The 24,996-nt window shown below is 42.3% G+C and overlaps 1 protein-coding gene across 9 annotated transcripts in view; it reads left to right on the forward strand.

The window, feature by feature from the left end:
• Nucleotides 1–24,996, forward strand: part of TENM4 (teneurin transmembrane protein 4) — a 603,540-nt gene that overhangs the window by 228,075 nt on the left and 350,469 nt on the right. For all 9 annotated transcript variants that reach the window (XM_030042633.2, XM_030042636.1, XM_030042637.2 and 6 more), the window contains one exon: nt 20,806–21,094. In XM_030042633.2, coding sequence (XP_029898493.1) covers nt 20,872–21,094 — 223 coding nt within the window. In that variant the 5' untranslated portion in view covers nt 20,806–20,871. The remainder of the gene's footprint in view (nt 1–20,805; nt 21,095–24,996) is intronic.

The following is a 24,996-nucleotide window of genomic DNA, read 5'->3' on the forward strand; positions in this document are numbered from 1 at the left end:
CTGACTTAGGAAGTTGCCCAGTCCTCTGCTGTCAAACCGATGTCTTTCTAGAGAAGTAAAACATATGTCTGACAATTGCTGTCTGGAGTCTACATATTAAATGAGGCCTTAAAAGCAATACAGATAAAAAGAAATGTCCGACAATCCAGCTCTGTTTTATTTAAAAGGCAGTTAAAGAAAGAAAATGGCTTAATAGTCAATTTTAGAAGGAGCATGTGAAGTCACCACTGAAATATCCACTCCTGAGTTCATTGAAGCATCTGCATATTTGAATACACTTAACTAGGAAGGAAAGGCCAAGACATGTGGCAAGGGGAGGGAGGAAGGGATTTTAGCTGTTAAGCCTACAAGCTTGGGATGAAAATGTGCTCTCCAGTGGATAACGCTTTCTCTGCAGTGACAGAAAAGCATAAACATCTCAAAGCTGAGACTAGCCTAACTGCAAGACTTAGACTAGATCAGGACTGGGAAACAGAAGATCTCTGTTCAGTTCCTCGTTCTGCTGCCAGCTGAGGCATCAAGTGATTCACCACAGGGGTTTGTCCCTCAATTTTCTTCCTCTTTGCCTCTCCTTCCCCAGCTGTAACTGGAGCTCGGCTTTCCAACACACCATCTGTGGTCATTTCATAGACTTTTTTACAGAGAAGACATTTTTATTCATGACACGGACAGCATGACAAGGAAACTTCCATTACTAATGAGTGCACAGTCCTTTAATTACTCTACCTTTCTGTTTATCTTGGTATGATATGCACATCTGCGAACGACAAAATTGACGAAAACAAACAGAAACTCATAAGTAGAAAGGGCTTAGCCAGAAATCAAGCTAGTCCTTTTTTATGGTGATGGATAGGCAGGAGCATGGGTTGTTGCTAGGAATAGCACTGCTTAGCTGCCTGCTCTTTGGCCAGGGCCAGAGCATTTGACCTGCCTTGGCCACACTTTCTGTCATCTTGTGATTCATGATTAATTCACTTGATGGATGGCACTTTACAAATGTCAAGCAAAGTCACAGCCCTGGCCTTCGGGGGGACCCCACCTCTGTGTCAACCATCCTGAAGATAAACAGCAGCATAAATACTGCTGAGGTAGATAGCCTTGATCCTGTTAGGTCTCTGCTAAGTCTTTTTTCATAGACAAATGTACAAAGAACCCAGGCTTTCATTCATTCATCGGTATGTCCCTCCAATACTCGCTTATTCAGCTTTCCTTCAAAAAAGAGAGTTATAGTTAATGCATAGGTAATTTAAGATAATGTCGGGAATTCGGCTTGGAGACATGCTTTCAGAATCAGGCCACTCTGCATTTCTGTCCTATGGCTTTGAGGGAAAGTTTTTGTTTGTTTTTTTTTTTGTTTGTTTTTCCTCTGAGAAGTTTCTTATACTCATGGCTGGCCAGTGTTGACAAAAAGGCCTGTTCTGCAAATGTGGCAGGATTAAAGTGCTCTGTCTCCTGGTGGATTCCATGTGCTTGTGGGCTTCAAAATCAATTGTTCATAATGCACCTTATTAAGGTGAAAACTTGAAGTTGAAGGGAGAGAGGGGAGAAAGGAGAGAGAGAGAAGACATCTGTTTCAGTGCATAATGAAATCATAGCTGCAGGCAGGCATGGGTGAGATCAAGGGATGCTTTTAAAATATTAACAAAATTGCAAAACAATCCCTAGGGGTGCTTTAGGAATATTTGATTTGACGACAACGTGATTCCAATTCGCTCTTTGCCAAGAGCTGGGAGAGATAGCATTCACATCCAGTAATCCCCCCCCAAATGGCATCTCTCTTTCTTAAACACCCTTTCATTATTGTTCGCATTGTTTGTTGATTTTCAGGGCTTCATGTAATAGCTTGAAATCAGAGATTAGAGTCAGGAGGGCAGCCTGGCAACATTTCCTCTCTGGCTGGTGTTGCCTTCACTCCTAGACAACCTGCTCTAAATGATATCTGCTCCATCGATGGACTTCTTCTAATGAAAGATCAGTTCCATTTCATTTGCTCTTTTTACTCCAAAAAAAAGAAAAAAAAAGAGGAAGAAAGAAACTTAAATTGAATGCTGAGAAAAATTACACTCCCCAACAATCTTGGGAGGAAAAGGAAGGAGCAGGAATTTCCTTAAAAAACAAATCCAAGGTCCCAATTACTGTTACATTCAAGCCTGCCAGCTGTGAGAATACCAACACCTAGCTCTTCCAAGGTCTCTGCAATGCACATAAGGCAATGCTAGCATGGGTTAAAGAGCAGGATATCACACTGATTTCATGGCTTGCGTAATTAACTTACAATCAAAATAAGAAGCACATTTTCTTTTACAAAAGAATCTGAAAAATACTGTAAATATGGAGGGACCTATTTCCTTACAGTTTGGCCAGCTGCAGTTTTGTCTCTGTTTATGCTAGTAAATTAAACAATACCAGGGAGTTTTTGTTTATATTGTTGAATAACAGCTAAACAACAATTAATAGAGGTTCTTGGCAATGTTTTGACCTGGGCCAAAGAATATCTGAGCACGGCTCAGGCATCGGCATGGGCCAGGGACCCGTCCCAAAATGCAGAAGACTACAGCCACCCTGTTCTGGATACTAAGAGGGTTTATTATATAGATGAAGGCTTCTCCATGCCAGTTGGCCTCAGAATCAGGGAACAGTCCCAGAGTGTTATTTACTGTAATAAAATATTTAATTTACTAGTGTAGATATCTCCTTTGTGTCTCCAATTTCAGTTGAGCTGTTTCCAGATTAGACTGGTGAAAAATCTGTTTGAGGACCAATACATTATTAGTATTCCTGTTTAGCAATAAATCAACCATCAAAGCCATTTACAGCTTTTGTTGCTATTTGCTTGTTTGTTTGTTTTACAAAAAAAGTTTAAATACATTTGTTTCCAAACTTACAAATAACTGAGGCCATTTCCCATGTCTTAGTGAAATGCTTTAATTTTAGCCTTAGCCTATATAAAACCCTGGGCCAACTGGAAAGCTGTTATAGTTCTCATACCAGTTTATAAAATGAAAACACAGGCCAGAAGAGGGGTGGGAGGTGTTGGCTAAGGAAGAGACACAGAGAGGCTAGCTACTATTATTGACATAATTAATATACTGCTTAAGCACTCTCCTGGAGTGTTTCTCCCTCTGCAGTCCTATAGGAGAAAGCGTTGGCCTGACCCTGAGCCCAACGCCGGGATCCCAGCCGTTGCCTCTGCCCCTTCCCCATTGCATTTACCTTGTTTCCAAAATCCTGGAGTCAGATGGTGGTCTACACCTTCTCTCCTCCTTGCCCCATGAAACAGCTGCCCACTCTGATACGGATTAGCTAAATTGAGCTGAAAAGCATGAAGCAAGAGAGCCACAGGCATGTTCACCTTAGGCCAGGATCTCTACTGTGTCTGTCTGTCTTCCTAACAGCCCTTCCCCGTACGTTTATGCAGAGCCCTCCCGTTGAGAGCAGCTTTGCACAGCAGCGTAAAATCAGGGGCTTCAATTATTACCAATTATTACCAAGCCCATTGCCACAGCAGAGACAGCAGAAGGAGGCTCACGCCTGCCATCCTCGTGCCAGCCCAGCTTATGCAGGGTTAACAAATTATAATGCTGGGCTTTACACTAATGAGGCTTCAGGGTAGGCACATTTATTTATTGCTGCTGCCCTTATAGCACCATTAACCTCTAGAAGAGAGGGTGATGTGGAAAATCAGGCTGGGAGGGAAATACTTCATGTCACCACAAGTCCAGCCAGATCACCTCTGTCACACCCCTGGTCTCTGCTTTTGGCATCGATGCCACCATGTGCTTTCAGAGCTGCAGCTGGCAGGCCCTCACCGGGGCAAGACGACCACTTGGTGCAACTTCTTGCTCTTTATTTACCGGCCGAGGAGATGCCAAAGCAGCCAGGGACTGCTGTTAGAGTGGGCTGGGCAGCCGAGCAGAGCCCCTAGACCATATGCTCCCACCACAACCCGTGCCTTTGCAATGTCACATCATCTCCTTGGCTTCTGCATATTCCTCCCCCCTCTTCCTCAGAGGCAACTACTTAGGAAACAATCGTCTCCAAATCTAGGCCACGGAGACCTCTGCTTGTTTCCATTAAGCATATAATTACACAGACAATGTTGTTTGACTCATTGGCTTCAGTCCAAGCCAACACACAGACACTAAACTATGCCGGGGTAGGAGGTAAAACGCATGTGAATAAGATTTCCATTTACAGACCCTTGCTTTGATGCCGTACTCGTCCCCCCTTACACACATCCTTCCCTGCATTACAATTTGTAGCCTAACACAAGCTCAGCTCAGCTGAGAAAGCTCAGCTATGGGCTTCTCCTCCACACTCCTGGACAAGCTGGGGTGTGAGGGAAGCAAAAAGACACTTAAGACCCTCCAGTCTGGCTAAAATCTTCACACCCTCTCCATCCAGATGTTGCAACATCTGGGGAAGCAGAGCAGACGGGAGTCATGGTGCAGTCCTGACCAGGACAGCAGGGTGACAGGGACATGGGACCTTCCTTTGCCCTAAACAGAGCATAAATCCTCCCTCAGCCCACAGCTTTGGCCAGCAGCAGATCCTGGCTGCCCTACACCCAGTCCCACCATGCAGCAGTGAACCAGATTGGATGTCTGATCTGCAAAAATGCATTTGATTTATTTTCATTTCTGCAGTCATTTTATACCAGATAAAAGTCACGTGGATGCTTGTATTATCTCAAGGAAGGAGACATGCATGGGTAAAAATGACCGGCCAGGGTGAGATAGGGAAGGGTCTTTGCTTTAATTTTTTTGTCTATGCAAACATTTATCTGTCTCGGAAGACTGTGAGGTGCACAAACCCTGTGGTGTCCAGGACCACTCAAAAGCAGTCACAGGAAAAACAAGTAAAATTCAGAGTTTCCCATCACAGGGAAAAGAAGAGAAACAGATTTAAAAGAAGATGATAGAGTTCGGGGAAAAAAAATCTCTTAGTTAATTAGATTCATCCCCAGACTAGGGCCGAATCAACTGACCTACAGATTTGGCTTTTTATAAGATTGCCATTACCAGGATATCTAAGTGTCTTAATATTATCCCTTGACAGAGGCAATAATAATTGAATGCTCTTCAGTTTATGTCACAGCACCACATCCCCAGTACATCTGGGACCGAGCAGCTGAAGATACTAAACCCACCCTCAGATGAGGGAAGAAGCCAAGCAGCACAGATCAGCCTCTGTGTTTCCATAAGAGCAAACCAGATTTTTAAAAGAATCACATTTTCCACCTTCTTTTGCTTTTAATTACTGTTTGTGGGATGCATCTGCCAGCAGCAGGGCTTTGTGTGCATGCCCGCGTAGAGGGGCGAGGGTCGTATTTACACATCCGCACGCTTCAAGAAAGCTGCAGAGACATCCCAGCCATTGGCATCTGCAGGACCGAAATATTTTCATCTGCTCTGGGGATGCACTAATTGCCATTGCGCGAGCTGCGAAGCGTCTGGTGTACGTTCCCCACCTTTAGCATCATTGTGGGTGTTTGCCTCTAGCCTGCTGTGCCTATCAAGGATGGGGAGAGGCGTTTTCTCTTTCATTTCCATTCCCATTAATACAGTTGTATTTTGTGAGGTGTTTGTTTACATGAGTCTTCTCCTTTCGCTCCTCTCAGGGGAGCCATTAATTTATCTGCTTTGCTTTCCGTCAACGGGAGTTGACAGAGGGAGTTATGGGTTAACTGCTCTGTTTAGAGCGAGTGGCAGGTGCTGGTATCACTCAAGCTAAATGAAAATTATAAATATCTCTTTACCTACCCAAGATATCAGCTAAAATGCAGAGGCCCCAGTGTTTAGATTCAACCTGTTTATAAGCCTAATGACCCAAAGCGGCATTGAATGTGTTTAGCGACAGCTTGAACGTTAGGCTGCCCCAGACCCCAGCTATATATAATTATGGAATGAAAATTTTTAAAATGCCTTAATTATAGTAGGCACTATGCTTATAATGCCAAAAAGGAGCCTAATTTTGGAGAAATACCTGCTCCATCAAACCCAGGCCCCCCTGAAGGTTCTCAGGGGGATCCTTGCAACTTGGAGGCTCCCAAGGTCACAGGCTACATCTGAAAAAATTGCCAATGTGCTTTCTTATATGTTTCTGCATAGGCTCATTTCGGCTCACTCTGGGAAGGAATTTCCAAAAGACTCCAATTTCTTAATTTTATTCCTTTTCATCCTCAGCACTGACACTTTTGAAGGCTGAAATACGATGCGGTGCAGCCCATACCATAAATGTGAACGTTAAAAGGTTTTGTGCAGGGAGCTGAGCTTATAAAGCCCCATTTTAGTCCCCAAGTGAAATGAATGGAAAATACTTCCATGTAATTTAATGAACGTTGGATCAGATGTGTAGTTCACAGAAGCCATTGCTGGTGTAAAACCCAATGCCAGTTAGGAGATGACACAACAAATTCACTCGTCACCAGTCAGAAATACAGGGAGAAAAAAGTGTTTTGTGGAATACCTTCAAATATAGCTTACATGCAGCATGATTTACAAAACAAAAAGCTCCAAAGCAGTAGGGAAGATCTAATTTTTTTTTTTTTTTTTAACATTCATTTCTCCTATATGGGATACCAATAATTGCTACTGAAATAAAAGGGAAGAAAAAGAGGAAGAAAATGCTGACTGCATTTGACTGTTTTGCTTTCAACAGTTTTCAACTTTACTTGAAAACAGCGTGGTAAAGACATGGCAGAGAGAATAAAGTATTAACAGAAATTCCAATTAAAAACAGAGAAACTTCAGTCTGTAAGCAAGGAGAAATGGATGTGATGTGGGCATGAAGCAGAGGGGTTTCAGCAAGGCAGCTTCTATGAAGCAGCAGCAGCTTTCTTGGCAGAAATGGAGCAATATTATCTCTCAGAGTTACAAAATGTACATCTGTCGTGGTTTAACCCCAGCCAGCAGCTAACCCCCACCCAGCCGCTCGCTCACTCCCCCCCAGTGGGATGGGGAAGAGAATCGGAAGAGTAAAAGTGAGAAAACTTGTGGGCTGAGATAAAGACAGTTTAATAGGGAAAGGAGAAGCCATGCACACAAGCAAAGCAAACCCAGGAATCCATTCCCCACTTCCCAGGGGCAGGCAGGAGTTCGGCCATCTCCAGGACAGCAGGGCTCCAGCACGCCGAACGGGGACTGGGGAAGACAAACGCCATCACTCCCAACGTCCCCCCTTCCTTCTTCTTCCCCAGCTCCATCTGCTGAGCATGACGTCCTACGGTCTGGGATATCCCTCGGGTCAGTCGGGGTCGGCTGTCCCGGCTGTGTCCCCCCCAACTCCTTGTGCCCCCCCAGCCTGCTCGCTGGTGGGGTGGGGGGGAGAAGCAGAAAAGCCCTTGGCTCTGGGTAAGCCCTGCTCAGAGGAACGAAAACATCCCGGTGTTATCAGCACTGTTTTCAGCACAAATCCAAACCATAGCCCCATACCAGCTACTGTGAAGAAAATTAACTCTATCTCAGCCACAACCAGCACAACATCTGATCATGGGTGGTAGGAGGTAGAGCTGGAAAAGATGTATCAGAAGGGTTATTAGAAACCCCCTGTTCTACTGCTTGAAAACTGGTTAGAAATACAGATTTTTTAGATCAGGTGAGATATTGCATGCCATGACTTAAAATGGATATGGTTCCATCTTCCAGTTTAGATGGCAGCAAAGTTTCCCAATCTGTTTTCCTTCCCACGCCAGTGTATTGCCCTTTTGCCTGAGCCAGTGCAACTACTTGTGAAACCCCGCTATAAAACCAGATTGATTTTAATCTAGGCCAATTAAAGTTGGGGTAGGTTAAAAAAATAAAAAGGTAAGGATTTGGCACATAAGGGCTCTTTTTATTTCCAGACCGTTTCCCTGATGTGCTTATGGTGTGGTTTTACAAAGAGCTGCATCAGTATCTTCAGGGAGGCAGCAAGCAGCAGGGTGGCTGAGCCTTAGCAGGAGGGAACATCTCAAGCCGGGTTTGTCATCAGAAATGCTGAAACGTGGAACCATTCCTCCACCGAGGTTGACATTTTCAAACCCAGGAGCCTGAACTTTGGTAAAAACAAACTTATGTTTAAAGGATTCTTGGCAATTGGCTTTCCTGCAGATTTCTGCATCCAACAGATGTAAGCATTGATCCAGCTTCACTTGGGTAATGATATGTACAATGAGACATTTGGCTTCAGGAGCTTATGGCTGAGGATGTTGCTGTCTCCTCTGTCTCCATCCATACCACTTCCTTCTTTACTGATATAATTGTTAGCTAATAAACTGACATTTGTATACCGCTTCGAAAATCATGAGCACTAAATACAGGTTTTTATTAGCTCATATCCTGGTAAAATATTTCTTTCTTATAAATTACTTTTTAAATTGAATTGTCTTTTGCGATTTTTAAAACATACAATGTAGTTGGACCTCTGCTATTTATCATTCTTCTCTGCAAGAGTTTGCCAAGGTAGGTAGGAAATTGGGTCAAGAATTTATTGAAAAAAAAGCAAATAAATGTTTTACTTTATGGTTCTTTTATGTCCATGATTCTGACGAGCCTAATACTCTTTGCAAATCATTAGCATGTCATGGCCCAGAATCCATCCTGAAACTGTATGATCTCACCTAATAAGTTTCTTGTTAGGCTCCTGGACTCTTTCGGTCATCTTCTTAATAGTGATACATGTCTCATAGATTATTTATTGAAATGATACGCTTAAAAGCATCAAACAAGACCCTTTACTTGGCTGTGAAACAGCTAAGAATGGTTATATCTGTTTTTCATAAAATGGGCCCAAAAGGTTAAATGCCTTGGCCAGGATCACACAATAAATTAGTGGTACAGCTAGGCGCAAGAGAAACTAGCACTGTTTCCCAGACTCTTGCTTCTCAGCAGTAGACAGAACTATCTCTTCATCTCAGGAACAATTGCATGGCCCGAAATGAAGATGGTTTACTCGCTACTTAAACCCATGGCCTCGATCTCTTAAATTCTCTTGTCTTTTGACCTTGCGCAAGGTCAGAAATGCACACAGTACACTGCAGAGATAAGCATCTAGCCTTGGTGTTTGGGGTGGTGGTTTGGGGTTTTTTTTCATTTTCCAGAAGACAGACTTTCCAGAGATAGAAAGTCACCTTATGACTTCAAATCAAACGTTCATGATTCAGAAATAGCCACTAAGACTGTGTGTTTTCCTGAATGTGCTCTGCTATGTCTCAGTTAAATGGTGGAGCCTGTTACTGAGTTTTGCTTTTTTGTCTTTTACCTCGTAAGACATAGAAAAGATTGTGTTTGTTGCATCTATTTGAAACAAATAGTAATAATTAACATTTATATAGCACTTTCTGCTTTCTAAGCACTGCACAAACACTAACTAATTACTCTTGGTTTAGTGTAAATTAATGTAATCCTACTCTGCTTTACAATCTATTTGCATCTTTTGTTGACTGAGAACTAGTTCAATTACTTCTAATCTTTGGTCTAACTAGTCATTAAAGGTATGGCTAAGAAGAGTCATTTACATCTTCAACTGCCTTCTCCCCTCCCCAGCTCCTTCATTTGCTTTTCCCTTTTCTTCCCACAATGTCTTTTTGCTGAATATTCCTTAAGCTGGATTCCTGAGCATGGTAGCAAAGCTCTCCTTCAGCAGACCAGTCAGCCTTTCCACTCAGTTTGTTAAATGATACAAAAACTTTCTCTTCATTATAAGAATGACTTAATAAATCATTCTGGTTTGCCATAGAAAGTCATACACGAGATGTTTTCCTATGGAAAACCGAACGACTTATCACTTGGTCACTAAATCAGTGATCTTAGTAACAATAAACCAGAATTTAATTTCCAGTTTGGACTTGGATAAACCACTTAATCTCTTACCTAGCATTTTATCTAGGTAATAATGTGAAAAATATTTGGCTTTCATGAATACTGGCACAGAATCCAAGAACTCCAGCAAAGAGGCTTCTGAAGTGTGAGGAGGAGCTGGGGTCTGTGCAGGCTCTGCCACTGACTTCCTGCGTGACCTTGTTCAGGTCACCTCTCTTCTGCCTCTCTGTTCTGCCTGTAACATGGGAGAGATGCAAGTGGATCTCCCTGAATGGCTAAATCATTGAGAAATCACAGCCATGCAACAACATGAATGAAGAACTCTACAGTGTGGTTAATCCAACCGAATTTAGACTCTCAGTCTTGAACGAGTCAACCTAGGGTCCCCTTGGAGTCAATAAAGAGTCACTTCTAGGTAATAATTTATCTATGTCTATAATAGATGTTTAAAATACTGTTTTTTAATGACTCTTGCCCTAGAAGTGACTTTTTTTTCTTCACTGATTGTAGAAGGAATCAAGTGTGACTAGTTTGGCTGCAGGTGTTTGCTGGACTGATATTAAAACTTAGGTGAGACAAATTCTACTTATATGGGTAGCCTGTTCACCCCACCATGTAGACTTGCAATTGAAACATAAAATCAGAATCTAAATTTTACCTCCTGAGTTTTTACCGTGGTGGTAAAAAAACCAAAAGTAACTAAAAATAAACCCTGCTGTTATTCTGATATCTTTGGGCAAGTAGGAAAGCAGAATGTTGCAAGGATAATATAAATGCAATGTTTTATCTTTTCACCTGAGCTACAGTATCACTTATCATTACCTTACTAAGCCCCCTCATTAATACACCTTGCAGTCCTGCAACATTTGTACATCTGGAAGAGTGCATCAAGGTCTTTTTTGGTGGTTCACACCCTGTACATGTAAGTGCTGAGCTGCAACCCAGCAATCAGGTGTAAGTCCTCTTGCCAGAGTGTAGTCTGTGTCAAGCAGACAGTGATTTGTGGGGATGTCAGATGGAGTTCTCACTTTGCAAGAGGGATTGCATCTGCTTAAAATCCCTTGTTAGAGGTGATACCTCTCTTTGTTACTCCAATGAGGGAGCCCTTTGTTTAAGAAAAAAAGAAATAGCAATTATTTTCTATTTCTAATTTACTATTTTTATCTCTCTATTTTTCCTCCATAGGCATTTTACCTAAGAAAAATATACTGCTTACTGTGTAAGCTTGATGTGTAATTGAAAGTTAAGCTTTGGACACAGTAGGGGTTATACTGATTAATCAATCCCTAGCATCTCTCAATGCACTCTGATTATCTCACAGTGAAGTCCTAAAATAAGTCCATAGAAAATCAGAAATCAATTCATGGGCCTTTGCAATCTTTTTGCAGATAATTCATATTTTAATAAACTTAGTTTGAAGTTGGACTCTTTGGGGGATTTTATCAACACAGGAAAACAGACCTGCTTCTTTCCCTGCTGAAGGAAAGCGAGGACAGATTACCCAGTACCACTGCATCTGCACAAGAGCAGGGACAATTTTACACGATACTGTAGGAAGACAAGGACAGGTTGGCCTCGTGACTAATCCTGCAGGAGTTTGGGGTGTTAGTTACTTGAATCCTGTGACCTGGACAAGATACTTGCCTTTGCCTGCAAAAGAGGGACGGTAATACTCACTTTTCCCTAAGCTGTTTGTCCTGCCTGGTTAGGTGAGAGCTTCCCTCTACTGCAGGTTCCATCATATTGTTCTGCAGAGTGTCTATATAAATAGTGTTAATTAATAGGCAGTTACAAAATGAATCTGTTCCTAGCAATGCTTTTTGAGCATACCATTGACTATATTCCTCCAAATTCAGTTGAGCCTATGGCATCCCCAGGCACTAAATTGCAGAAGTGAAAGCCAATACAAGCATAAACTATTATTCTATTATTTTCACAGCCAAGCCAAGCCAAAAAAAAAAAAAAAAATCAGATATTGCAAGTTTTACATTACACCTCTCCTTCAATTCATGCTGTCGCCCTGTGAGCAGCTCAGACACTGGGCTGCATCCGAAGGGTGTAGAACCAGAGACGTGCCCTGAACTCTGTTTCACATATGAGGTGCACACCACCGTGATACTTTTCCTGAGTGATACAGATACATGACAAGGTTTATGCTTTCAACTTTATGTACTGACAGTTTTCTCCTTCATAGCTATCCTGCAGCAAACACAGCCACTCCTGATAGTGTCAACGTTGTTAGAGGCAGGATTAGAGCCTGCAGTGGTGGCTGCAGGGAGAAAAGGCAGACATGCCTTCTTTCCTAAGAGTCCCAGCCTTCATTCAGTTCTCTCCTGTGAGAGCAGAAATAATGCATAATAGTGATAAATAAGGTACGTCTGAGAGTGTGTATGAGTTCAAAGCCTTGTTCTTATGGAAATGGCTGTGAGCTCATCAATATCCCCATGGAAGAGGCAACACCTGTACACACCAGGCAGTGAGTTTAAAGTGCTTTTTCACACAACACATAATCACACTGTGGGATTACCCGCAAGATGCTGCAAAGGCCAAAAGTATTTAAACGTTAAATCAGATTAAACAAACTCTCAGAGGACAGGTCCATAAAGGACTGTCAAACCCTGTGGTCCAGCTAAAAAATTTGCTGAACCCCAGTCTTCTGGAAATGTATCAAGGGGAAGGACCAACCTTACTCTTTAAATCACTGTTCCCAACCACCTTCCCCTTCTGCTCTTCCAAAGCACCCACCACTGGGAGACAGGATGCAGGGCTTGATGGTCCTTTGGTCTGACCCAGTACCATCATTCTCCTGTGCACGATTTCAGGAGCTCTTCACAGAATGGTCAACTCAGACACAACTGCATGACACACAACAGGCATAAAGTTGTTGAGTATAATCAGTTACTTGAGCAGTTAATGCACAATCCTGTAAAAAGTTCTTCTGTGTAAAAGAGAGTTCAGCTGGCCTCTGATGCCTCACTAAGATTGCTAGTGCTGCTTTGTATATCTATGTGCACATAAGAGCCTTTGTTTCTTCCCATTTTTTCCTAGAAGCTCACAGAAATGCAAACATTGCCTATGACTGCATTGAGTCCATGCAGGGGTAATAAAGATGTATAGTTTCCTTGTTCAGTTTATTTGCCAGAGAAGCAGGGATACAGAGGGAGCGTCTCTAGGTGTGGGTATTCCCTTACCAAATGATGGGATAAAGTGGTTGAATGACACAAGATGCGCATGGCAGTTGTCTTGGGATTCTTGCTACATTTTCATATGGGCCACCATTTTATAATAAATGTTCCCTGTAGGCCACAGCAGACCACGAAGAATTAGATACAAAGCTTACCCAAGAGTGAGTACAAAGCTTACCACCCTGAGTGCATTGTGTCTGGCTGAGATGGAGTTAATTCTCCCCGTAGCAACCCTCACAGTGCTGTGCTCTGTACTGGTAGCTAGAAAGGTGTTGATAACACACCGGTGTTTTGGTTACTGCTGAGCAGTGCTCGCACAGCATCAGGGCTGTCTCTCCAACATTTCCCCCCCCTTCACTGGCAGGCTGGGGGTGGGCAAGAGCTTGGGATGGGACATAGCCAGGACAGCTGACCCAAACAGATATTCCATACCGTATGACGTCTGCTCAGCTACAAAAGCTAAGAGACAGGAGGAGGAGGGAGGGCATTCGTTATGACGACGTTTGTCTTCTGGAGCAACCGCTACGCGTCCTGAAGCTCTGCTTCCTGGGAAGTGGCTGGACATTGTCTGTTGTTGGGAAGTAGAGAATTTTGTTTTCCTTCACTTCCACATGCAGCCTTTGCTTTTGCTTTATTAAACTGTCTTTCTCTTGACCCATGAGTTTTTTTCCATCTTATTTTCTCCCCCCGTGTCCTGCTGAGGGGGGGAGTGATAGAGCGGCTTGGTGGGCACCTGGTGTCCAGCCAAGGTCAACCCATCCTTGTACCAGTCTTTTGTTATTGTCTAGAAGATGACTAGAGATTTATCAAACATGTTTTATTGTTTTTCAGAAGACAAAAAAGACTCTCTTTTTCTTTTCTGAAGGAAAAACACTCTCCCAAGCAGATTGCGGAAGCCTGTGCCTAGGGCTTTCACCTGGGATGTTTAACACATTCAAGACTTTGTGCTGTCTGATTCAGATTAAGGACTTAAATGTTGGTTTTCTGTGTCCCAGGTAAAAGCCCAAATCAGCAGATGGTGGGTGATGGAGGAAGAATGGGAATGCTTTAGTGGAATTCATTCAGTGACTACATCCAATGGAGATGGCTCTTCTGCATTTGATGCCACTAGCTTTTTCTCATTCTGAGACTCACTGATACACAGGCTGGTTTCACTGGCACATCACACACCCAAACCTCGAGTCTGACATAGTGAGCCAGGAAAAATTTGCAGGCTGAACCTAAATCAGTCTATATTGTCATGCTGGCTCTTCTGGCATTTGTTATTTAAATACCTTTATTATCTATTAAACTGAGGTTCTGAAGAAAACCTACTTCTTCCAAGAATGGCTAAATAGACTAATAAAGAGTATTTCAATATAAAAATAAGATTGTTTCCAAAGTAATTTCCATTTTGAGGGAAGCCAGTGTAGGGTTCTGATGGCTGCAGCTGCAAACTGCTTACATTAGTCAAAAACTATTTGAAAGCTTTTTTAACTTCTGGCCCCCAAATCTTCCCCTAGCACAGGCTAAGGGCTGCATCCCATGAGGGAAGACTTAAGGGTTTGCAAACCAGAAATAATTGAGATAATTGCATTCCAGCCCCCTTCATGCTTTCCCACCATGCTTCAAATCTCAACTACTGTTTCAAGCTTTTCTGGGCCTCCAGCTCACTGCAGTTTTAGATTTATTCACGAAAAGGTCACAAACCACATCTTTTGGACAGGACATTACCAATTGCCTAGCAAGTCTCTTACCAGTAGAAGAAAGGCTTAGTGGTTGAGACCAGAAAAGAGAGTTTTTGTTACTTTCTTTGAGCACTGGGTTGAAGCCAAACAGTGTTAACTCAACTCTTCATTCTTCTCTCTTGTGCCTGCTTCTTTCCAAAGCCTTTGCCAAAAATGTGAGAGGATGTTATACCTACAGCTTAATTTATTTCCTACAAAGACCTCCTGGGATTTGAACCTCTGTTATAAATCTGACGCTTAACGTTTAATAAAAAACACAGGAGTCTTTTATGTCATAGAAGAATGTCCCAGAAACTTGGTAAATAGCATCACCCTGTTTAAGCCATGGCTGCATATTTGCTAAGATCAAATCATTGCAGCCTCTGATCACCTGGCAATACAAATTTGATTTGAATCACCCCTAAGTACATGCCTAAATATCTGCTGAATACATCAGAACATTCACCACTACGTTTATGCTGGCTTTGTGCTTTAGACCAGGTGTGGAATGGCAGGCAATATCACAGAATTTTCTGGCAAGATGGAAATGACCAAATAAGGTTTTCCCAGTTCAACATTTTGTGTCATGCAACCAGAATACAGAGCCTCGAACCAGGCATTTGCATCCTCATGGAAGTGTGGTGGGACTGTCACAGTGGACTGCGTTGTTTCAAACAAGATGTTAAATGTCAAGTGATGACTTAACTTGATGCAGGATGTTAATAACCACAGCCACAAAGTCATTTAAGCATCTGAACTCACAACATCTTTGGTTGCAGCTTAGGATCTTGAGTTGGAGCTAACTTCCCAAATAACATTGTTGATCTGGCCCCAACAGCTGTTGGTGTTTTGGAGAAGATTAATGTATAACGTGGTGAAAAACTGTCTCTCTTTTGACTCTGAGTGGGTTTTCCTCATTCACCATGGAATTCCACTGGTCAGACACAACTGCAATTGTACATGCTCCACAGTCTTTCTGACTGAAGGGCAGTATCCAAACATGAAAGAGCATCTTGTTAATAACACCTGAGGTTCACACTGCTCTTCTCACACAAAGATTTCAGACATGCATTGGCCAAGATTTTTAAAATTAAATATTCTGCTGTGCTTATGTGACTTGATTCTCAAAAAATCCGGGGCTCAGTATCAGACTCTGCCCGGGAGATCAAGAGTTTGCTCTCAGTTGTGTTGCTTTCTTCTTGTACCACCTTAAGCAAGTCACTTTGACTTCCCATGCCTCATCTCTTCCTCTATAAAGTGAAGAAAAGGATACTTGCTCACTACTTACCAGCATTAGGTCTTAGTTAACGATTCGATTTGTGGAGCCCAAAGGAGGCAAAATAAAATCCAGCTTGCTGCTCGGTATTCTGTGGCTGTGCTCATTCTACAAAGGGCAGCAGCAATAAAAAATAGGGAAAAAAATTGCCCTGAGCAGTGGAATGAGGAGATCTACTGTAAGAAGACAAAAAGCAGGCCCTGCCAAGTAAGATGATGCCATTTTTGCATAGGCAGTTTTGAGGAGAAAAACAAACGACTATGGGAAGTTGCTTTGCTTCCCCCAGCACAAAGGTGGACCACATCAACCCACCAGGATTCATGCTCACGTTTTCATGGAGCCAAGATATTTCACTCTTCCAGCTTTCTCATCACCCTGTTGCCATAACTATATAGGAAACACATAAAGCTATCTCTATCATTTAAACCCTCACATTTTGACAGAAAATTGGATGATATGACATGCTGCCTTCCAGAACAGGCGCTGTCTATCACCTTGCTGCTAATCTCTGTGATTAGTGACCTGCAATGTGAGTCAGCTATCAAAGACCACCTGTCCCTTTTGCTGTAAGCGCCTCCTAGCATATCGCTTTGTGGTGTCACACTCTCTTGTCTGGTTTTTGATTGATGGAAGTTTGTCTTTTGAGCAGTGACTCAGAAAATAAATCATTCCCCTTGCCATTCATTGAGTGCGATTCTGCAGCACAAAGCCGGTGTGGTTAATGAAAGCTCCAAAGAGCAACAAAAAGCAACAGAACCGAGAATGAGGAGGATAGATATAAAGGATAAAACATAATAAAAAGGATTATTTGGGAGCCAACCATAGCAAAGGCAAAATAAAAAGAGCTGCAAATAAGCATTGCGTTTACTGCACTACTGCACCAGAACTAGAAAGCTGATTTTTAGTTCCGTTTCTTGACATATATGCAAGGATGCGAGAAGAGTCCCACACCTCTGAAATACATAATTATGTCAAGGAGTCTGATTTTATAGGCTTCGGCATGTGAGTAACCCTTTCTGGGGTCAGTGGGATTTTTCTGAGTTGAATAAGTAAAGCCTGAAGGATGCTTCTGTTGTGAATTGCACTCCAAACCAGCTTGTGGTCCAGCTGGGATTGTACACTCAGAGGGCTGACAAAAATAAGAATAGCTATTGCCATTAATTGGCCTGGAGGAAAAAAAAAAAAAAAAGAAATGAAATCTGATGTTATGCAGACGGCAGTATGATGAAAGGATCAAACTGAGCCAGAAACACTGCATTATAGGACAAGAAAGTCCTTTCCAAATAGAAATGGTTCAGAGAAGAAGGCTTTTGTGCTTTTATGGAAGGAGGAGGAGTGAAGGGATAGAAAGGACAATATTAGAGGCCTTGTTTTTTTATATCAGGTCCAGCAAGTTTATGGAAGCTTTTAAAGTTATGAGGAGCAATCATGAGCTAGAGGCGGAAAGAAACTGGTGGTTGAGTATGTAACTGAGACAAGTGTGATTCTTTGTATTCACCTTGTGCCAGAGAAGTCAGGAAAAATGCGAGGTGTTGATGGCACGGATGAAATTGTAGCAGAAGTGAAATCAAGACACAAGGAGTAGCAGATAAAAAATAATAATCTATCACAGAAACACTATATCGCAAATTCCCTGACAACACAACTCCATTGAAGGCAAGGTATCTAAACCATATGGGAATTGGTCCATAAAAATGAGATGACAAGAACTGCATGTCCATGGAGAGGTGCTGGAAACTTACTTAAGTCAGTTAAATGCAACAGTTCCTTCTTTTAAAAAAATGAAAATAGAAAAAAAATCTTCATTATGTGTTTTGGGGGTGACCTTTCCAGTTGAAAAGTGTCTCCTTACAAGCGCAGAGAGAGAGAGAGAAAGAAAGGGCTGAGGAGAGTTAAATTTACAAAGACATGAATGAATTGGGAATTGAAGCACTGTTATAGAGGAATGTGTATGTGAATGGTGCAAATTTACAGGGCTATTTTTGATGAACTGTAGGAGGAATTTCAGTTTTTCAGTACCCTTCTTGTCGAAAAGAAAAACCTTCATCTGGTGGGAATTCAGTCAATTTCCTGATTTTTTTTTGGCCATTTCCTAAGCTGCAAGGTTACTAATGGTAATTACAGACCCTGTTTGTACCTTGTGGCTCTAACTGTGCAGAAAGGTTTTCTTGGCACGTGTGCCTCTCCTGCTAGAGGGTTTTTAAATGACTGGCCCTTGGTAGGAATTGCTGCAATACTTACTCATGAGCAGAGAGAAGCCACCTTCCCTCATTTCGTTCTTATAGAGTATAGTAACTACTTCTTGCTCACATTTTGCTATCTCTGTCCCCCACGACAATAAACCACAATTTCAGTGTTCATTATTAACAGCTCTTACTACAGCACCGTTGTGAAGGAGCCTGTTTTAAGGTGTTTTATTAAAAGGTATAACAAACCTGCTCCTTTTGAGGATTTCACCCAGAGATGCTATAAAGGAGAGAAACCAAGTCAATAATAATCACAAAAAAAGTCACAATTTTTCAAGCCATAAAAAGCTTTGGTTTTTTTAAGGGAGGAATACAGTGCACTGAAAAGCAATCAGATGCTCTATTCCTTTTACCTCTCACCAGTGTGAAAGTGCCAATATGTTTGATTCAATACAGCAAAATATCTACCAATGTTTGGTAGATCTCTTACATGCTATTACTATGTTAAACTGGTCCTTAGCTTAACGATATTTCCTTCACTATTGCTTCTACATTCAGGCTTTAAGTTCTGCACCTCTCAGGCCCTTACTCTGCAAAACATCTAACGTGTGTAAATTTTGGCCGGTGAGTAATCCCATTTGCATTCACTGTATTGAACTTACATAGTTCATGAATGAATTTAAGTCAGTGGGTTCAGTGGGTTTAAACACATGTTTAAAATCAAAGTGGTGCTCAAATCTCTGCGGATGACTTAAGTAAAGTTCAATTATAAGAACAGTCCTCCCCCCCCGCCCTTCCATTTGTGTTCAATGGTTTGTATGTGTTTTGCTGACAAATAGGAAGTGTAAACTTGGTCTACTGCCATCACTGGAATAGACTGGGACAGAATTAAGTGTATTTTTTTTTAAAGTAGTGTCTTAGTTTCCTGGAAGAGTGCCACAAAAAACCATACAAGCCGTCGGAATGGGGTTCTGTCATTGCAAAGTTCATTTTAGAGGTTAAAGGGATAAAACCCAGAAAGCAAAGTCAGAATTGCAGAAATAGGAGTGGGACCCTCTTTTTCTTTGCCCAGCTGCAGGTGTAGCTCACAGCCGTCCTGCAGCTCTTGCTCCCTCCTGCAGTCTCTCTTCAACTCAAGAATTTTCTTAGTTGTGCTTGTGCCAGACAGCTTGGCAAGTGAGGAATTCATAATAAAATGTTGTCTTCAAGCTTCTGCATTACTATTATGATTTGTAGGTTATCGGAACCTGTGCTAAGAGTCCTCCATCCTTCACAGGTTCATAGTTTTGAGAGCCACAAAGACTACGTTACACCACAACCCTTTAAAGCGACCTGCACAGCTCACAGCACATCCATCCTCGACTATTGCACCGGAGCTGTGCTGTGCTGCAACACAAATCCAGGGCACAGCATCTGAAGCAAGGCTGGGGTCTAAGAGTCATGGAGGAGTAAGATTTTATTAGTATGCTCACAATTTAGCCTTTCAAGAGAGGAATGCCAACAGAACGTGATTCAGTCCTTGCTGCATTGCCATACTTATTTGCTATGAAAAGGAGCAAGAACTGATAGGTGTTTTCTGATCCTCTTCCTCTCTGTTTTTAAGTACTGCTACTAAAAAACAATATCCTGGTGTGGCATTTAGAGACTCGGCTTCTGTTCTTTAGCGGTTAGGAGGACTCAGTTCCTGAGAAACTCAGCCTGTAATTACAGATTTCAATGTTTGGTTTGTGGGTTTTACCAGTTTTTTCCTCATAAACCAGTTTAGGTATTCAAAAACATACTTTACCATCTTCCTGCAAGTCATTGACTTTTTCCCTCCGGCTTCTGTTGCATTTAATAAACTTAAAGTGAAAAGACAATTTATTAATTATTTTGAGAAAAATACTTTTAATACACATTTTATTTCTGATATCAATTTTCTCTGTCTGCAGATATGTATGCTTGCATACTGGTGCATATATACATTGGTTTCCCCACAGGCATAAATCCCAGGCCATGCTGTTACATGGAGCAGAGATATCATTTATTTACACTTTCTCAACTCTGCTTAAGTTCTAGCCTATTTCCAGCTGAGTAAAGATGAGCCCTCTGAATAGGAAGACATTTTCATCCGATTTCCATCCATATCTCACCCCTTCAGTCTTCTTTTGTCCCTCTCCCTTCCCACTTGCCTTCTTACACTGTCTCATTCTTTTGTTCATTCCTTCTAACCTCACGATCTATCAAAACACTTTTAAAACTGTAGGACAGCATTTTTCCAAAGTCCTCTGGCTGCCCAAATAGAGACTTTTCAGCATGGTCTGATTTCCCAGAGATTAGGTGACTGATGTACCGAATACATGCCTCCTGGAGGTGTCTGAATCACTTCCCATGGAAAGAAGACACAGAAAAATCACAATCGGTTTCAAATCCCCAAGTGCGTGCCCAGTTCAGACAGATGCAGGTTGCTGCGTGTACGTGTCCCGCTAGCTGTGGCAATTATTAAATGAGTCAGGCGTAACAGAGACTTTCTTTCCATTGGTAATTGTTCTAAGAGGGTTTTCCTGCAGTCCATTAAGTAACATTTCTTTTGTTCAGTGCAAGAAGGCAAATTAGCCTTCGGGTGCCCAAAGGCATGAACCTAGATCCTATTTCTTTTATTGTCTCTTTCAGGTTATTCCAATCTGACCACCATACAGACGTCATTATTTTAATGTTGAATACTCAGACAAGGGTGCCATGGATGTAAAAGAAAGGAAACCGTATCGATCTCTGACTCGGCGCCGCGACACTGAGCGCCGCTACACCAGCTCTTCAGCCGAGAGTGAGGACAGCAAGGTACCCCAGAAGTCCTACAGCTCCAGCGAGACCCTGAAGGCTTATGATCAAGACTCCAGGTTGACCTACAGCAATCGGGTCAAAGACATGGTGCACCAGGAGGCCGATGAATTCTGCCGAGCGGGTGAGTACGTTTCAGCAGATGCTGCTGCAAGCAGCGTGAGTTAATCAGCTGAGAGCTGGGGCCTTTGAAGGGCTCTGAGGCCAAAAGGGAGACATAAGGAAAGAGAGCAGCAAGGAACATCTTCATTGTATTGCACAGACGTGGGATGCGTGCAAACCAATGTCCTTACGTCGCATACCGCTAGCCTGTGTTCATTAGCATCTACCAAGACACGTTTTCTCTGTCTTAGTCTTTCTGTCTCCAACAGCCCTTTGCCATTTCCCATCATGAGAACAGACCCGCTGTGCACATGGTGCACAGTACTGACGTGGCGTGGAAAGTCCCTGCGTGCTCAGGAGACCTTTTCACTGTGTCATGTCCCTGCTCTGTCATGAAGGAAGTCAACAAGGACACTGAGCCAGAAGACAAAGAAGGGAGAGTGCCACTCTCCCCACTGTCCATCTGGGCTGCAGCAAAACCCAAGAAGCCTGGAAGAAGGGAGACAGCTGAGCTGCAGATGGGATGAACAACCCTTGGCATTGTACATGGCCTGCAGGCTGTAGGTTTGAGACGGGGATATGCTCCAATATTAAAGGAGTGGTAAAGAACCACTTTTAGGACTTATAGGAGTCCACTTAGTGAATCTGGGTCACAGTAGCTGTGAAGATGTGGAGGTTCAAGGGTCAGCATGGGCTCCACAGTCTTAACAGAGATTCTGCATGTTCTCCTTTTTGTTGCTAGCCTGAATTCAGTGCAGTTACATTTTCACTGCTGCTGTTGCCTACGTGAGGTGGATTTCTGGCCCCCACTATAGTCTCATCTTCATTTTTCTGTAGAGACACCAGTGTCTTAGTTCAGAAACCAAGCAGGGCTTCACATAAATTATTTTTAGAAGTCCATCAAGAAAAGCATAAAATGGCAAAGCGAGTCAAATAGAGTAGGCAGCATTCCAGACAATGAACATAAAATAGCTGACCCAGGCTGCTCTGAACATACCCTCTGCAGTTTGGAGAAGCTGATTCCCAAAGGGAATGCATATAATTGCACTTGTTTAATTTGGGATCTGCTTAATTTCACTCTTCAAACACCACGCACTTGTGGTTTTGGTGCAAGACTCATCTTTAAGGCATACACAAGCAAAATGACTTGCAGAAGTATCTTTGTGCACATGGCTTTGGTGTTTGTATTTCAGGAGAACAGCACCAGGCAATAATTAACAAAAGGGCCAATAGGTGTTGTAAGTAATACTTTGCAATCATAAAAGGAGTTTCCCTCTTAGCAACTCTGAAGTACTTCATCCTCTCTAAGGAATCTACGGAGTTATAAAGAAAAGGAAACCTTTTAGGTCATTGAGTTTGCTCACTTCATACAATATATTCACCATGCAGGATAGATGTGAATTAGTACAGGTCAGCGGTTTTCAACCTGAGGGTCTATGAGGCCATCCAGGTCCACAGACTTCTCCTAAGACACCCACAAAAGATAAATAAGAAAAGCCAGTCTATTGACAGGGAGTATAAATTTGCTATACACAAGTTCATACTTCCCTAGGAAAATTTTGTAGGCTACTGAGAAATAGTAAAACCCACTGGTCTAAGTGGCTGAAATTAATTGAGAAGTTAAGATTAACCATGTCAGGGTGCCAGTTCAACTTCTGATATATCACCCACAGATCTTCCAATTTCTAATTTTCTCCCAGTTTATCCTGAGAGTCCCAAAACTGGCCTGAAGAGTGCTAACAGTAACCCCAGACTTTCTGTGCCACATTTTCCACTGGCAGAAAGCCATGAACGGACCTCACTTTGTGGTGCTGCTTGGCCTCATGCCAACTGAAACCAAGCCTTATTAGCCTGCTCGACATCAACAAGGCAAAGTGAATTTCTCTCCTGCATTGGTTTGGAAAGCAGAGGAGGGAAACATTTCAAATTGACCAAATAAATTCAGTAAATAAACAAGTCAGCATTTAAATGGTTTTAGCTAGAGTGAGAGTGCCAGCAAACGTGCAAGTCAGCACAGGAAAAAATAGACCAGATCTGAATTAAAAAGTCTCAGATATTTATTATCTTCCTTTTATTGACTTGAGTTCTTCCAGCTTAAAAGGCAACAGTGAGCATAGAATATGAAAATCAATGCATCTCCTGCTGTTTATTGCAAATAAATTTGATTTTCAGTTAATTGTAGCAGTCATTTTTCATAATTTATGAGCTGCTGTTACTGGAGAGCATCAGTCATGCTGCACATTGATGTGTCTGAAGATGTTGAGTATGGCTTGTTTCAGGGGAAGGTGGGACTCACCATCAGTGACTCAAATGCGCAAGCAAAACCAAAAGATGACGTTTTCCAGTACTCTGTGGAGGATGGTTCAAAAACTACTCTGGCCTTGCACAAAAGTCAAAACTGGAAGAGAAGAGCGAGGTCTCTGGGGAGATACTGCTTCCTTGCGTTTATAATCTAGGTCAAGTTCATTTGCTACCTCATGCCGTGGAGTGGTAGAGGACGCTCTCTCAGACCACTTTGCAATCAAGTTAAATGGATTAATTTGCCACAAGCTTGCATTGTGCTTCCCAGGCAAGGCCCTAGGGTTTGACAGAGGTGTGAGCCCCAAGCAAACTTATCTGTCCACTCTGTCTGAAAGCTTTAATCTTGTTTGGTCAATTAAAAAGGTGTGAAGTTCATGAATGCTTTATATAGTTTGAGTGCTATCAGCTGTAGATCCATTACAAGCTGAACCTTGGTTATTTCCTCCTGACGTCAAACAGCTCCTTCTCTGAGCTTTATGTGGAAATGTTGTCCAGTCCCATTATTCATCTTGCATTCAAACATCTTCTCTCTGTTCACTATGAGCTGCAAAGTCAACTGAATGAAGAAGTGTAGTAAAATAGCGTCTACTTGGGGGCAGCTGATCATTCAATGCATGTGCGCTATGATATGAGACCTCCCCCACGCAGCAGGGCTCAGGGACAAGCCAGAGTGTTTCCACAAGTGTGAAACCAGACTCTGGAAAAGTAGAAATCTGACAGTTTCTATTGCATACACGTTTTCCACTCTGTGATGTTTAACATCAACAAATGGAAATGTGAGGAGAGCCACATGCTTGTGCGGTTTTGAGCAGGGAGAGAATCATAACTCAGTTTTGGATACAACCTTGAGGTCCACACCTGATGAACAGATTTGAATAATAAGTAGATACAAACTTCACTGTTCAAAGGTAGGTTTGGGCCTGAACTTTCCTGGCGACCACGCATTCAGGTTTATCTTGTTGAAACATGCCTAAATTGCAAACACTGTTCTAAAGCTGAGTCTGTGACCTGTGCATAGATTTGGCAGGTTCCACTTCTCCTTTTCTTTCAGGGGATTTATGTATTGAAATAACCGGAAGAAGCCAGCTAGGCTGAATTTGATCACCGGTGTTGGTATCTGGCCATGATCCAGGGCCTGATGTCTCCTACCAGTTACAGATAAAGTTCCTTAATCCATCCGATCAAGGCGTAATGTAACAGGAGCAGGGGTGCGTTGTGCCGTATAAATGCACGGTGCAGCTAAAGGCATTCATGGGTGGCCAAAATCTTTTAAAGACATTCAGGGCTGAAAAATAAAAGCATGCATTAATAAATAAGTGTGGATTAAAATGGAGCCACTAATTGCTCTCCCCAGCTTTCTTGTGCAACTTTCCAAACAAAGTGTGCTAATATTTGAAGCCTCATTCACATTGATTTGATCTGATTTTGAAGCTCTGTAGGTAACTAAACATGAACTCAAGAGTCATTTTTCAGGTTGTATTTTTAGTCAGCTGAACAATTGCGTCTATTTGCAGCCAAATAACCTTTGCTGTGACTGTATCAGAATGAATAGCTAAACTGAGTCAAGGTGTGAGTGGTCAGCAAGGGGAAAGTGAGATCGCCAAAGGAAATTTAAATCTCCAG

Source organism: Aquila chrysaetos, chromosome 19, assembly GCF_900496995.4.
Source record: "Aquila chrysaetos chrysaetos chromosome 19, bAquChr1.4, whole genome shotgun sequence".
NCBI lineage: Eukaryota > Metazoa > Chordata > Aves > Accipitriformes > Accipitridae > Aquila > Aquila chrysaetos.